The 17,154-nt window shown below is 41.4% G+C and overlaps 1 protein-coding gene across 1 annotated transcript in view; it reads right to left on the reverse strand.

The window, feature by feature from the left end:
* The window catches only part of ubap2a (ubiquitin associated protein 2a), a 65,793-nt gene that overhangs the window by 12,483 nt on the left and 36,156 nt on the right, over positions 1–17,154 (reverse strand). The window contains 8 exon segments of the mRNA XM_034167101.1: positions 3,679–3,897; positions 3,900–3,984; positions 4,292–4,343; positions 8,862–9,033; positions 10,066–10,105; positions 15,124–15,302; positions 15,305–15,369; positions 15,371–15,406. Of these exon segments, the coding sequence (XP_034022992.1) occupies positions 3,679–3,897; positions 3,900–3,984; positions 4,292–4,343; positions 8,862–9,033; positions 10,066–10,105; positions 15,124–15,302; positions 15,305–15,369; positions 15,371–15,406 (848 nt within the window).

A 17,154-nucleotide genomic window follows, 5' to 3' on the forward strand; every position in this document is an offset into this window, starting at 1 on the left:
GTATATCCAAAATTTGTATCAGTTTCTCATATGTTTCCTTGATCCATCATGGTTTTACAGGTGATTAAAGGAAAAGGCAAATGACAATCTGTTTGATTAGATTTCATACCTCTACAAAAAGCCCCAGCACTCAACAGTGCCTGTGTGCCCTGCACATTTGTTGATGCTAATAATTCCTGCCGTTTAAAAAGCAATGCGCACTAGGACACACTCCAAATAGATTTGCGTTGCTTGTTTTCTTGTCCACTGTCAAGTTAATGACACAAAATGCTCCGTGGGCTAGCTTTATTTTCTTAAATGTGAAAAAATTAGGGTAACCCTGTCCAGTACTGCTAACACATTTGCAAAGACCTGGAATCCCTTTCTGTCCTACGTTAATAGTGCAGAGTGACGTTACTTCAGCTTGAGCCCTGTATCAGGTTGGTGTGCTTTGTGCTGGAGTCATTAGTTTGTATGTTATTTATTCATTTATTTTTGGTGGATTTTCTGTGCTTGGAGGGGTATGTGCCAGCGGTGGGGGTGTTTGTTTGCTTGCTTGTTTGTTGGTCTTAACAATTGTTACAGAATGAATCAATGTTACTGCTTTTATTTATAAAAATCAATAAACAGAGTTTTTTTTGTTTTTTTTTAAATGCTCCGTGGGTGAGACAGTCTCATTTCAGAAAGGCTTGTTTCAGCCTCCGCTGTCTCCGTTACCCTGAAGCCTTAAGATTTTCACATGGATGCTGGCGAGAAAAAAAAGTTGACTGAATCTTTTTTGGCACAAAGTCCTCTGGGGTGGGGGCAAAAGTTTTAAAAATAGTGCATTCTGGTAGATTCTTGACACACAATTCTTACTTACAAAAATCAGTGTCCTCAGCTGTATCTGAACAAGATATAACCCTAGAGTAAAAAGTGTATCTTTTTCTAAGTGTCCCAGAGGGACCTGATACTGACTTGGCAGATCTACCACCAGAGGGACCTGAAGATGACCTAGTTGTAGAATTGTGACCAGAAGATGACGTGACATCAGATGTGTGACCTGTGATCTGCTTTGCTGTTAATTCAGCATATTTTGGGGCGATGTGACCTTTTTCAATGGATTTAACAACATTTGACTAAAATGTTAAGCGTTATCGTTTGAATGCACTTCAGTGAGTTTTCTCACCGATCCAGATAAGTGTTCTAACATCTAACTTCAAATAAAAATACCCTGTCTCCATTCTATTTTCCATTATGAAACAATGTCTTATTCATTATATTAATTGGTAGTGTTCTTACCTTTTATTAAAACAGAAAAAATTTGCATTTAAAAGCATGCAGAGGAGGCTGATAGTGAAGAAGGAATGGATGTCTCAAACCACGAGTGTCCAGCTGCTTTACTGATCTAATTGTATTAGAGAGCCCGGTGACAGAGTCGCTTCGATTTCCGAACAATCACGGCTCGTGTAACAAGTTTTGTATGCTTTGGGTTCATTTCCGGTAATGGCGCTCATCGTATTGAGAAATCTCAACACAGAATTATTTGGTTTTCACCCATTTTGTGTATACTATATATATATATATAAAGCAATAAAACAATTTTTTGATTTAGTCCAGGGCAAACCAAGGAATGCCCACCCAAGTCCTTAGTCTCTCGATTAAAACCCCATGATCAACTGTGTCAAAAGCTGCAGAGAGATCCAAAAGGACAAGTACAGAATATTCACCAGCATCTCTGCACATAAAAATATCATTTGAAACTCTGAGAAGGGCAGCTTCTGTAGAGTGCAAGTGGCAGAACCCAGATTGGAATCAATCAAAAGTATCAGTCAAGAGTCAAATGTTCAGCTAAAAACCTCATTAAGCTGTTTGGCCACCACTTTTTTCTAAAACTTTGGAAATAAAAGGCAACTTTGAAATCGGTCTAAAATTTTGAAGGTGCAAAGGATCAGCATGAGGTTTTTTTAAAAGAGGGTGAGTAACTGCCTGTTTGAAATATTGAGGGACACAGACAGAAAGCAGTGATCTGTTTATTATCAATAAAACAGCTGATCCAATAGAATGGAAGACCTTTTTAAATAGGGAGGTAGGGACGATAACAAGTGGGCAGGAGGAAGATTTAATTCTATCAGCCAGACCGGTGAAACTCTTTCAGTGACATAGGTATAAAACTATCCAGAATTAACAGCTGGGTAAAATATGGGATGGGGGAAGAAAGGAGGGGTCGATATGTGCCCTGATATCACAAATTTTACTGATTAAAAAAGGACAAAAAAAATTGAATGAAGTGAATGATAGCAGCAGGAAATGCAGGTGTAACAATATCTCTAATTGTATCAAACAAAATTTTTGGGTTAGAAATTAATGTGGAAAAACAGGCAGTCCTTACATCCTTACATCTTTCATCATATTGTTAAATAAATTAAGATATAAAGGTTTGGGTCAGAAACAAAAAGTCCAGTTCCTTGGATCAAATCTAATTGTTCAAGATAAAAGTCTTATTAGTAACGGAGTGTGCATTTAACAGCACCATCCTGAGAGCAGCAGACTGCCGAGGGATGGCACGAAGGACCTGCAGAGACAAAGGGGAGGTGATGGTCTAGTAGGTTAAGCGTTGGGCTTGAGACCAGAGGATCCAAGGTTCAAATCCCAGCCTGACCAGAAAATCACTAAGGGCCCTTGGGCAAGGTCCTTAATCCCCTAGTTTCTCCTGGTGTGTAGTGGGTGCCTTGCATGGAAGCAGCTTCATATCGGGGTGAATGTGAGGCACTGATGTGTAAAGCACTTTGAGCGTCTGATGCAGACTGAAAAACGCTATATAAATGCAGTCCATGTACAAACCACTGCGTCCGTAGGTTTCACACACCAGCAGGAGGGCCATCACCACCACGGGAAAGTCCTCTGTCTGCGTCCACGGGAGCTCCTGTAGCGCTAACTGGCGCTAGCATTGGCAGATAACGGCACAAACTGGGACCTCCGAAAGGGCACATCATCAAAAGGCAAAAATGTGGCCCCATAATTCTCTACAGAAACTCTGATATTAAGCAGGGCATGACGGTCATACACCCAGCGAGAAGCAAGACCATAGTAGCCCAACAGGAAGAGTCACAACAAAACACACACAACAGGTACACGGACAGCAGCGACAGCAAGGCCAAACACAGGCGCCATCTTGCTACACCAAGATGCAAGCGATAATTAGCGGTATCTTGTGACGGAAATAATGGAATATGATTTTCGATTTTGATGAAAATCTGTGATATGATGCAAGACTAGCACCCATGGTTTGTGTGGACACAACCCTTAGAAGGTTGCAGACCCTGAATTGGGACACAGCCTGTGACTAAGAGATTGTGATGAAATACTGAATTACAAGAAATGATGTCTCTATAAGCTGAGGATGAGTGCTAGTGTGTTAAGACTTTGGGAACAACCCACTGTGAATGTTCCTATCATGGCAGGGGTGCTGGTAAGTGGCTTGCCATGTATATTCTGTTTTCTGGGTTTCTGCTCTTTACAGTCTGGATGCTTTTTGAGCCGTCTTTTTCCTCTCCTGCAACACTTTACAGCATTATCGTCAACACATGGAAGAGGGAAAAAAGATATTTGTGAATGTAAAGTCTGTGTCATAGTTTGGGGTATTGGCTTCACATACTGTAAATGTAACCACTTCTGTATGGAAAATGGAGCTTACAGTACAGCAGAATGTCTGCATACCAGCGGAGGAGGAGAGCAGCGCTGTGGTCCGAGGTGCTGAGAGGTTGGATGTGGCAGTAGCTCCATTGGAGCCAAGTCCCAGCGCTGTGCTGGTAGCGGCAGAGTGCAATCCACTTGTGCCAGCAATACCGCTGACTGTGCTGCTCATGCTGTTGCCCATGTTGGGCATGCTGGGCAGGTGGCTGATGCGACTGCTACTGTTGCTGCTGTTGTGGGTGAGTGGAGTGAGGTGGAGGGCTGCGATGATGTGTAAGAGCCAGAGGAGGGAGCCAAAGAGTTCACACTGCTGCTGTCAACACTGGTGTACTGAAGACAGAGGAAGGGGAGCAATGGTTTACTTTAAAATGAGTGTACACAAATGATTTTTTCACATTTCCCCCTACATGTTGCTGACAAACAAACACCTTTTACATTACTGAAGATCACCTGCATGGTTTTACGGCATCAAGTAATGCCTTTACTACAATTCCTATACAGACCTAGAAGGCTAAAAATTGCTGTTTGCTCTTCATCTGGTATTAAGGTTGTGTATAACTGTGACAGTACATCATGTCAGTGCTGAGAATAAATTGCTTTGTATTCAGTGTGATACGATAACACACTCCAAACTTACAGTTAGAGAGCTGGAGCCCAGAGCAGAAACTGAGGAATGACTGCTGGGATGGCTGCAGATTGAAGGCAGGAACAGGAAAAGTGGAACGCAAATTAGTCAGCTTCACATCAACATAACACCCACCCTCTATTTTGCAGCTTATCTATTAATGGGACGTAGCTACAGGTGGGAAACTTGTGTTAAGTGGTGGTGGCTGTAATGTCAAGCTATTTCCGCACATATCCAGCAGTTGTATGTGGTGCTAGGAAACTCTGAGCAACTACAATATTACTGTATTTTCTGGACTATATGTTGCACTAGAATATTAGTCGCATCTGTCCAAAAAGTTGCATGATGATTAAATACAAAAAAACAAAAACAAAACAAAACATACAAGTCACATCCATCCTGTCACATACAAGTCACATTTTGTTTTGAAACATAGTGCTACTGGTTTATGCAACAAGAAGCAAAAATTTGTGCATTAATTATTTATAATTGGAAGCTGTAAAACTAGTCATGAATGACTTGGGGTGAAATAAATACTGGACTTCTCCACTCCTTTTCGAATATGTAAACCATGGCAAGTGTGTGACAATTTATTTTGCTTATGCTTTCACTGTATACAAATAATTTTTTATATGTCCATTTCTTTGTAAGTTTATTTAATTTTTTTTTATTTTTGTACATGCTCAAAATAAAATTTTAAATCAAATTATAATCCAAACATGGCATTAGCAAACAGAAGCTAACAGGCTAATTGAATTTATTGTAGGAGTCCCAAAGAACTTGGCTTCTTGACTTTATTGAACATATGAAAACGTCATTAGAAGTGTCCAGATTAACAGGCTGCTGCAAAGTGAAGCTAAAAAATCTGGACTTTTATCTCACTATATGTAAATATACACAAAATGTAAAAAAAAAAAAATACATTTTTTAAATGACTGATTGTACAGGGCAGCATGATGGCTTAGTAGTTAGCACTGTTGCCTTACAGCGAGAAGGTCATCAGTTCAATTCCCGCCTGTGGCCTTTCTGTGTGAAGTTTGCATGTTCTCCCCCGTGTTTGCGTGAGTTCCTCGGGTGCTCCAGTTTCCTCCCACATCCAAAGACATGTGGGTTAGGTGGATTGGAATCTTTAAGTTGTCTGTAGGTGGTGCATGTGTGTGAGACGTGTTTTGTTTGTCTGTTTGTGGCCCTGCGACAGACTGGCGTCCTGTCCTGGGTGTATCCCACCTCACGCTCTATGACTGCTGGGATAGGCTCCAGCCCCCCGCAACCCTTAATTGAACTAAGCGGTTGAAGATATGTGTGTGTGATTGTACAGTTAGCCTTACCTCAACTGTACCTCAGCCGTGACATACACATGTATGTCAAGCTATTTCCAGACTTACACATGTATGTCACTAGACAGAGGCACTTGGTGAGGCCGATATCTTGCAGGTTAAGGAAGCGTCCAAGTCTTAGGGTCCTGGTGCTGCCCAGGCATGGACTGGCTTAGGGCCCACCGGGCAATGCCTGGTGGGCCGATTGGGTATTTTTGGCCGGGGGCTGTCATAATTTTATTTATATATAAAAAAAAAAAGTAAAAAAAAAAAACAAAAAAAAAAAAAACAAATCAGCCGTGACGGTATTTGAAACACAAAATGTGCCATTGTAGAACCTCTCAAGGACACTGGCTAATCCAATGAAATCTCTCAACATCCTCGGCCCGCCTCCCCCTCACGTTGAGCCAGGTTATCAAATTCTGCCATTTGAGCTGAACGGAGTTGGAGAGAGTTAAGTGAATATCCGGCTAGCGAAAGGGATAAACAACAAGAAATGCAAGGGAGGCGCAGAGAAGCTGCGAGAGAAAGGCTCAAAAGCCTACAACTTGATGCAGCAAAAAAACATTACAGACATGTTTGCCAGTGCTTCAGCCACCGAAGCGGATGAAGCGCTGTCAACATCAAAAGCAGCCCCGAGTGTCACCGGCGGTCGAGGTGGCACAGAGTTCGGTGGAACAGAGTAGTAGTCAAAACATAGAGGAAGATGTAGCAATCCAGGTGGATTGCAGTGTCGAGGAGGAGGAGGGAGGAGGAGAGAGACGTGACCCAGGAGGAGGTCATAATAGCTACTGACAAACCCGGTAAGAAGTAGCTTGGCGAAATGTTAGAATGACCATCATAAAGGGAGGACAGAGGGCTCTTGAACGACTGGCTAGGCTACATCTTCACTAAATCAGTATGGGCAGAATTATTATGTGCCAAAAGTGTAAATTTAGGAAATTAATACAGTATTCGTTTTATTCAGTCAGACTAAAACATGAATTAGAATTTTATGCACAACCTCGTTGGTTTGGAGGTGGTCACCCGTCTGTGTCTGTGTGTGTGTGTGAGACAGAGAGAGAAAATAGCCTTTGTTTTTGAATAATGCCATGAGTATATTTGTTGTCCAACTTACCTTATTAGATAACAGGCCTTGGCTACTTTATTTGACTTAAACCATGAACATTAATGCAGGGTATACTGTTATAAAAGTGTCATTGGTTTTTGTAGGCTAATATAAAGTTGACAATGGTGCGCAGATATTACAAAAGCTGAATGACGTCATTAATGTTCATGACATCTTATGTCATGTTCATGATAGGCTCATGTCACTCTAATGTAAACACCTATTAGCCTAAGTGTTCAGTGTTATTTCTCCTTGTTTGTCGTTTGCAGATGTTATAGCTTACAGTTGATCATGTAATATTAGGTGAAACATTGCTTTGCTGAAATATGGATGATTATTGGTCTGTAACCAGAGAAATAACACTAGTGAAATTAACATTCCTGCCTCTTTTTGTTTCTCTGTGTTTAGTCAAGAGAGACTGTTGAAGAAGTGGAGGAGTCACAGGGGAGATCAGGCAGCTGACCATTTTAGTCACCCTCATCCCACAAAGAGGCAGGAATTTTTTAAGTTTCATCCACAACAGGATGCCACAAACCCAGTCGTCCAGAGGCTCTTTAACAGAACGGAAGACATAGCATGGAAATGGCTGACGTATTGTAGTCAACGTTATGCTTTATTTGTTTGGTTTGCCTTGCTTTTAGTAAGCCCAATGATCCAAGGCTTAAGGTACAGGCAGGAGCACAATGAGGCTGCGTACAACTTGGACATTGACTGCCTCGATCATGGCATTTTTTTGGAATTGCTAATATTGCTGGGGAAATATGATGTCTGCTTAAAAGAGCACCTCAGCAACATAACTGAAAACCTGTCTCTGCATCTCTCTCTCTCTCTCTTTCTGTTTTTCATACTTTAAGGTGCACTTATATTACTTTCTACTCTCCTCTGTATAAACACCATATTTTAATTGAACTTTACTGAAAAGACATTTCTAGCAGTGTTTCTTTGATAACACTTTCACTTGAAGGAGGATTTGTGGCACATTCTACTTGCGCTTTATTTTAATGTTTGAAATAACACAATGTGTGCATATATCCTCTGGTATGTTGTGTGTTTCGTGTATCATATAAAATAGTTATGGTGGGCCCGCCATGGCCAAAAATGCCAGGGCCATTTTTTGGTCCCAGTCCAGCCCTGGTGCTGCCTGTCTTGCTTGGATGCGAAACCAATGACCTAAGGCGACAACTGGATGTCTTTGGTACCAAGTGTCTTCGAAGGATCCTTGGGTACCACTGGATTAACAAGCGGTTAATCCAGAGACTAAGATGAGGAGTATCACTTGCATTATGAGGGAGCATCAGCTGCGACATTTTGGCCACATGGTGCATTTCTCTGTGCATGAACCAGCACACAGGTGCCTGAGTGTTGTGGACCCCAGTGCCAGCAGAAGGCAAAGGGGATGTCCACATTTCATCTGGCTGCGCCACATAGATGGTAACTTTAGAGATGTGGGAACGAACCAGTTCTCTGCCTGGGTGGCAGGTGGTTCCGTGGTGTTGTGGATGCAGCAAAGAGCAGCACCAACACATGTTCTCAGACATTACTTGATGTACCTTAGCCTAGCACAGGAGCAGGTTGTCACGTGTGTAAGCAATGCCATTTTGAAGCCATAGATGATAATGCGGTATCTTTTTACTATTAGGGCAGGAATACATATTGGTGGTCTCATTCTGATTACCATGTACCTGTTTTGTAGATTAAAGCAAGTCAAGCTATACTCTAAACACTGACTTTTATTAATAAATAAAACCTCTTCTGTGAAATATTATTTTGTCCAGTATTCAGACTGAACAAGCACACTCTGCTCAGAAATGTCAACTTTGACTTGGTTGTTGTTGTGACTATCTTTAATGTATTTAACAAAAATTAAACAAATTACTGGAAAAATTAAACAAAACAACTATTGAGTTCTGTCATAGCCACTCAGAGTCTATACTGATCATATGCAGAAATGTCTTGTACCTGCAGCCATGTCCTTATTTATTTATTTATTGGGGGGGGGGGGGTCCAATGTTCCAAAATCAGAAAATAAATTAATGAGAAAATAAATTAACTTTCACTAGTCTGCACATTCTTGACAAAGTAGCCAAATATGGTGGTAAATCCAAGCTTAGAAAGAATTTACCTTTTATGTGACTAGTAAAATGTGCTTGTGCGTCACCTGTTCAGTGAGCTGAGCTGGCTGGCACAGGGCAGATCCTGTGTCAGGTTGGGCAGCGTGGTGGAACTGTGTGAAGGCAGTGTGGACGGCAGATGGGACGAGGGTGCTGCAATACCGTTCGTGTTTATGTTCACAGATGGTGATTCTGGCTTTGGTGTGGACGATGACGATGCTGAAAAGAGAGTAAAATATGAGGTCTGTGAGAAAAGAATCCGACCTTTTTATTTTATGCAAAAAATATATGGATTTGATTCATATGTTTTTACGTCAGCCAAGCTTGAACCTTCGAGCGCATGCTTGAGTTTTTCCACGCCTGTCGGATTGCATATTCGCCTGTGGGCAGGCTTGAGTGAGCACTGGTCCACCCCTCTCGTTGTTGTTTCATGGCGAGGAAATGGCGGAATGATTTGGGCTTTTTTTTCCCATCAGAATTTTTTCAGAACTGTTAGAGACAGGCAGCTGGAAAACCATTCGAAAAATGTATTCTGGCTTTCAGTGAAAATGTTACGGGCTTCACGAGAATAAGGAGTGTTAATACAGCTTTAAGGACGGCCACCAATGGCGCCACGGCTCGCCGCACTCCGAGCCGCCATCGAGAGGCAGAAACCACCACATCATTCTAAACGGATCGCTGTGTGGAGCCGGGGACCGGTCGTGTGCAATTTCTCTAGTTATCATTTTCCGGCAGATTCACTTTAACAAGAGATTTTGTCATGGAAAGCCACGCGGAGGCTTCGCGCGTCAGGACCGATTCGCTGATGGAGCGAGACAAAGGAACCACCTCCACTTCGGAGTGTTAAAGGACAAGCTGGGACATGCCTATCTCGGCTTTCAGTGCTTACCAGTCGAGTGAGTATAGAGAAATTGTGGAGAGCTTGGGCATGTCCCAACTTAAACAGCATCGGAAAAAACACACATGATGAAAACTTACCACTAACGACGGGAATATATCAGACCTTGGTGGTTTTCGCACAGACCTCGCTAAAGCTCGGTCCGTACTTACACCCTTAGTCTGATATTCTCCCGTACAGACCTTGTGCTCAGTTAATAATCCTTTAATACATGACATTTTTCTCATGAGAGATGGTCACAGTTCTACTACATAAAACACCTATACAGCCCAAGATCAGTGGATTTGGGTACAGATATTTCAATGTCTGCCAAAGTAAGCACTGAACAAATAACTCTGTATTGTCGAACTTACTGTCTAGAGCAGCAGATGTCCTTACACCATTCAGCCCATTCTAGTGACAAAAAAGGGGCATCTTAGTGTCTGCATACATACATAAAATAAACTAACATGTCACAGCTGAAATATGGACAATATGTCACTGTTTTCCACATATAGGTATAATCACAAGAGTTACACAAAATTTAAAAAGATTGAATATTACTCAAATATTACTTTTTCAATTGAGGATCGACAGTTTCCTGACATTGCCGTTTGGTATGCTTATGCATTTTGGGTCAAGGATGAACAATGCAAAAAACAGAAAGTTGATAGGACAAATATTTTTGAGAAATTAGTGATTTTAACTAACCAGTAAACAATGGACATTGTGCTGCAATGCACCATGGGAGTTTGGGGTTTAAATGTTTATTGTGGTTCATGTTAGTTTAACAGTGTTGTTAGTGTTATTGAATTGTTTTTGTAGTTCAACTGTTTAGTCACTTTAGTTAAGCGTTATGCTGTTGTTACCATGAGTGACTTAAATGTCATGTTGGTACCATGAGTGGAAATGTGTAGTGCTTTTAATGTCTTCTGCCACTGTCTCGTTTGTCAAATTAAAAGCACCTGCTTACAGCAGATTGCAGAAAGACGAAAAGGTGTGTGTGTGTGCGTGGCATGCAATTCTGATCACGTACAAACTGTGGAGAGCTGACAGGTGCTGTTTGGTATGCTATTTATTTTGGGTTAAGGATGAACGGCACCTAAATCTGAACATTGATACGATTAATATTTTAGAGAAGCTAGATATATTAGCTAACAACACTGGACAATGGACTTTGATATTTACATTTTGGACTCACAGTGGAAGAGTTCAATATCATGGGGTCTTGTTCACAAGTGAGGCTGAGATTGGAATGGTGAGACTGAAAGCGCTACATCTGAGATCCTGCTGGCGCTGTGCTGAAGCTCTTGTTTTTTTTTTTTTTTTTACCTTTATATAACCAGGTTAGTCCCATTGAGATCACAATCTCTTTACAAAGGAGACCTGGCCAAGAGGGCCATGCCAAGATTTACCAGTAGATTTTCATTCCTATCCTCACTAATGATCTTGAGCTTTGGGGGTAGTGACTGAAAGAACAAAATCTCAGTTACAAACTGCAGAAATTAGGTTCTTCTGTATCTGGGCTTATACTCAGAGACAGGGTGAGAAGCTTGAACATCTGGGATGGACTCTAAGAATGGAGCCACCACTCCTCCATTTCGAAAGGAGCCACTGAGGATGCCCCCTGGTCGTCTCCCTTGGGAGGTCCTCCAGGCACGTCCAACTAGGCAGAGGCACTGGGGAAGAACGAGGACCCGCTGGATGGATTACATCTGTCAGCTGGGTTGGGAAACCTTCGGGATCTCCCAGGATAAGTTATAGGACTTGGCCAAAGATAATGTCAGCTGAGCTGCTTAAGCCTTATTATCACTGAGCAGTCCAAGTCGGTACAGCACTGTATGGCACGGGTCGGAACGTCTGGCTTGGCTTGCATTTCCACCGCCAGCAGTACTCTTATGTTTGGTAGGCGGAGCATACAGATGTCGACATACATGTCTTCAAAGCATGTGTGCTGGCACGCAGCCTCATCCACTCCATACAGAGTCCACACAGTGTAATTTAACATTTATTAAATTTAATTTAATTTTATTTTTGTCTTGGTGGATTGTGGGATTATGTTCATCATGTGCAGAATGCTGTAGAGTCTACTGATACCTGTGGTAAAATCTGACGTGAATGAATGAGACGCTGTGATTCTTTCAACTTTTAAAATAAGTTAACTTTCTTGTTGTGGGACAAAATGCCAGCTGAAAGACTTCTTTAAAAATGCTGTGTTTCATCAGCAAAATATTTCCCAGATGTTGTTTTCCAAAATAAGGATGCTTATGTAGATACGGTTTGTCAGGCTGTGATGATGAATCTGATTGAAATGGATTAACAGGTAATATTAAGACTTTATATTACTCTCTGTGTGAATGATTTTAATATTGGAAACTGTCTGAACTGTGTGCCATGACTGCAGCTTTCGCTTTTTTGGTACTGAGCAAATCAATGCACAGCAGCAGGTTATTGCCCTCCCTTTTGTAACAGTACATTAGTTTGAGACCCCCAGCTGGAAGGTGCCAAAAGAAATGGTTCGGTACGGTTCGGCAATTTTGGTAGCCATTCCTAAATCTATGTGGAAACACACAAAATAGCATACTGTATTAACCAGGACCGTTCGGTGGAAACGGGGCATAAATCTGCTGCAAATGACAAGTGTAATTATACGACAAACCAAAATCTCAAATGTTGGGACAATATAGAAAATGCCAAAAAAAAAAGAAAAAAAAAGTGATTCTTAAATTTACTTTTTAGTAGTTCATTGCAGACAGTATGAGCCGAAGATATTTCATGATTTGTGTGGGCATTTAAGGCCTGCACCACATTCCCAAAAAGTTTTAGGATGCTAAAGCACTGACCACTTTGTAATGTTGCTATTCCTTCTTACAACACTTAAAAAAAAAAAAAAAAAGATATTTTGCCATCAAAAATGCCAAGTAATGAAGAGTTTTCAATTGTTATTTGTACCATTCTGAATGCAAACTGAGTCCTGAAGGCAACATATGTTGCTCTAAAATCTCAATGTATTTTTTTTCATTCACGCTACCATCACAGAAGTATAAATTATCTTTGCCCATACCATGACAGACCCTAGCCTTTAGACTTGTTCCTGATTAATAGTGTAGATGGTCCTTTTATCTTTCATCTACAGCAGGCGGCATCCATTTCTTTCATACACGATGTAGAATACTAATATGTATGACCACAATATACATTTGCACTGTGTGATGGTTCAAGCCAGATGCCTCCGAGCCCAGAGATGTTGACGTCGCTTTTGGACGTTAACAAAATTTTTATTTTTGCACATTTAAAAAGTGACATTTGTGAATGTAACTCCATATTGCAGTACTTGACAAAGCTTTCCCAAAATAAGTCCTTGATCATTTGATTATATCGCCTATTGATGAATGACTGTTCTTGTTCTTGAGTGGTAAAGTACAGTTCAACTAGTTATATTTCAGTAACCGTTCATTTTTTATATATATATTTTGTTATTTGTCAATTAAGTGTAATTTTTATTCTTGTTGATTTTTTTCAGTTCAGTTCTGAGTTTATGTAGTTTGAGAGTCTTTTCATTTGAAAGGTTTTTCCAGATTGACAAGAATTTCTTATTTCTTCAACTGGACTGTGTCATGACCGTTTCTCAGTTCTTCTTTGTCTTGATTTGTGATACGTGCATAACTGTCTCTGACAATAGAATAATGATCTTTTTCTTCTTCTTTTGGCTGTTCCCGTTAGGGGTCGCCACAGCAGATCAATAATTTCCATCTCACCCCCGTCCTCTGTCACACCAACCACCTACATGTCCTCCCTCACCACATCCATAAACCTCATCTTTGGCCTCCCTCTTCTCCTCCTGCCTGTTGGCTCCACCCTCAGCATCCCTGGGCCCTCCTCTGTACATGTCCCAAACTTCTCAATCTCACCTTTCTGACTTTGTCTCCAAACCGGTCACCTGAGCTGTCCCTCTGATATGTTCATTCCTAATCCTGTCCATCCTCGCCACTCCCAAAGAAAATCGCCACATCTTCAGCTCTGCCACCTCCAGCTCAGCCTCCTGTCTTTTTGTTAGTGCCACTATCTCTAAGCTGTACAACATAGCTGGTCTCAATACTGTCTTGTACACTTTCCCTTCACTCTTGCTGAAATTCTTCAGTCAGAATCGCTCCTGCCACCTTTGTTCACCCACTCCACCCTGCCTGTACTGTCTTCTTCACCTCTCTACCACACTCTCCATTACTTTGGACAGCTGACCCCAAGTATTCAAACTCATCTACATTCTCCACCTCTGCTTCTTGTAAGCGCACTATTCCACTGGGCTCCCTCTCATTCACACACACATGTACTCAGTTTTGCTCCTACTGACTTTCATTCCCCTTCTCTCCAGAGCACATCTCCACATCTCCAGGCTAGACTCATCCTGCTCTCACTATAGATCACAATGTCATCTGCAAACATCAAAGTCCATGGAGACTCCTGTCTGATCTTATCCATCAATCTGTCATCACCATAGCAAACAAGAAAGGACTCAGAGCTGATCCTTCGTGTAATCCCACATCCACATTGAATGAGTCTGTCATTTCTAGGGTGCATCTAACCACTGTCACACTTTCCTTGTACATATCCTGCACTACCCTTACATACTTCTCTGCCACTCATGCAATACCACAACTCTTCTCATGGCACCCTGTCATAAGCTTTCTCTAAATCCACAAACACACAATGCAACTCCTTCTGGCCTTCTCTGTACTTCATCACTATCAGAGCACTCATTGCATCAGTAGTGCTCTTTCTCAGCATGAAATCATATTGCTGCTCACAGATCTTCACATGTTTATAAGCTTAGCTTCTACTACTCTTTCCCATAACTTCGTCCTGTGGCTGATCAGCTTAATGCCTCTATAGTTACTGTAGCTCTGCACATCACCCTTGTTCTTAAAACATTCTCCTCGCTTGTCAGCACTTACCATTTGCATCCTTTACCACCCTAACCTGCTGCACATCCTTTCCAGCTAGGTCCCTTTGTCTGGCCAATCGATACAAGTCATTTTCTCCTTTCTTAATGTTCAACTTCTTGTGCAGTTTGCTATATGCCTTTTCCTTAGTTTTTTGCCACTTATGCTTCCTGAACATCTTCATTGCACCACCAAATTTTATGTCTTCCATCTAAAAATAAATCAAAAATATTATTTTTTTGGTGAATTATTGAGGCTTTTTTCCTGTACCCCTAAAATACCACCCCCCCCCCCCACCATATTTTCATGACCAGTGGATTACCCACAATTATCACAAGGAGTGAGAATGCTGTAAATATATGCACAATGGAAAGCTCTTACAACTGAAAGTGATGGTAACTGGAAAAAACACAGCACACACAGATACATGTTTTTGAAGGAGTTTAAAGCCCTAAACAGGTAACCTAAACATTCTGTTGACTGTCTACTCACAGTGATGGGCCCCGGGATTCTTTGCTTTGGGAAAAGGCCCAGCCGTGAGTGAGGGGGCATTGTCCCATCATAACTCCCCCCCACTGTGGTAAAAGGAGAAGAAGAGGGTAGAGAGGAGGAGGAGGAGGTGAAAGAGGTGGCTATAGAGGAGAGTGTACTGGTGGAGCTGACAGTGCCTATGAGGAGGGGGTGAGGCTCGGCAGTGCCGTTGAAGAAGAGTGATATACTGGCTCAGATGAAGACTGATGGCAGAGGAACAGATATAGGGCTGCCCAATGACTCACTGGAAGACAAAACAAGTGAGAGAAAAAGACCAGGTTAAAAGTTCATCATCATTAGTTAAAATGACATGGAAAGGTTAAAGGTGAGAATAAAAAGGACAAACCAAACACCTGATAGTTTATTATAATCCTGTGCATAATTTAAAAATTACTGTTTATGCTACATTAACCCTTGTAATCCCCTCAACCTGCCAAAGTGCTTGAGCTCTGTTCCCATGCCCATAAATTCATGGAACATTGCTGAAACAACTTTCTGAATTGGTTCGTAATGTCTTAAAATCTCTTTCTCATTGTGTCTTCTGACCTGTAAACACACACACACACACACACACACACACAACCCCTGGCAATAATTATGGGAATCACGGCCTTGGAGGATGTTCATTCAGTTGTTTAATTTTGTAGAAAAAAAAGCAGATCACAGACATGACACAAAACTAAAGTCATTTCAAATGGCAACTTTCTGGCTTTAAGAAGCACTATAAGAAATCAGGAAAAAAAATTGTGGCAGCCAGTACGGTTTCTTTTTTAGACCAAGCAGAGGGAAAAAATATGGACTCACTCATTCTGAGGAATAAATTATGGAATCACCCTGTCATTTTCATCCCCAAAACTAACACCTGCATCAAATCAGAATCTGCTCGTTAGTCTGCAACTAAAAAGGAGTGATCACATCTTGGAGAGCTGTTGCACCAAGTGGACTGACATGATCATGGCTCCCAACACGAGAGATGTCAATTGAAACAAAGGAGAGGATTATCAAACTCTTAAAAGAGGGTAAATCATCACGCAATGTTGCAAAAGATGTTGGTTGTTCACAGTCAGCTGTGTCCAAACTCTGGACCAAATACAACAACATGGGAAGGTTGTTAAGGGCAAACATACTGGTAGACCAAGGAAGACATCAAAGCATCAAGACAGAAAACTTAAGCAGTAGTCTCACAAATCGAAAATGCACAACGAAACAAATGAGGAACGAATGGGAGGAAACTGGAGTCAATGTCTGTGACCGAACTGTAAGAAACCGCCCTAAAGGAAATGGGATTTACATACAGAAAAGCTAAACGAAAGCCATCATTAACACCTAAACAGAAAAAAACACGGTTACAGTGGGCTAAGGAAAAGTAATCGTGGACTGTGGATGACTGGATGAAAGTCATATTCAGTGATGAATCTCAAATCTGCATTGGGCAAGGTGATGATGCTGGAACTTTTGTTTGGTGCTGTTCCAATGAGCTTTATAAAGATGACTGCCTGAAGAGAACATGTAAATTTCCACAGTCATTGATGATATGGGGCTGCATGTCAGGTAAAGGCATCGGGGAGATGGCTGTCATTACATCATCAATAAATGCACCAAGTTTACGTTGATATTTTGGACAATTTTCTTATCCCATCAATTGAAAGGATGTTAGGGATGATGAAATCATTTTTCAAGATGATAATGCATCTTGCCATAGAGCAAAAACTGTGAAAACATTCCTTGCAAAAGACACATAGGGTCAATGTCATGGCCTGCAAATAGTCCGGATCTTAATCCAATTGAAAATCTTTGGTGGAAGTTGAAGGAAATGGTCCATGACAAGGCTCCAACCTGCAAAGCTGATCTGGCAACAGCAATCAGAGAAAGTTGGAGCCAGACTGCTGAAGAGTACTGTTTGTCACTGCATTAAGTCCATGCCTCAGAGACTGCAAAGCTGTTATAAAAGCCAGAGTGGTGCAACAAATACTAGTGATGTGTTGGAGCGTT

The sequence above is a fragment of the Thalassophryne amazonica genome, chromosome 3, assembly GCF_902500255.1.
Source record: "Thalassophryne amazonica chromosome 3, fThaAma1.1, whole genome shotgun sequence".
Lineage (NCBI taxonomy): Eukaryota > Metazoa > Chordata > Actinopteri > Batrachoidiformes > Batrachoididae > Thalassophryne > Thalassophryne amazonica.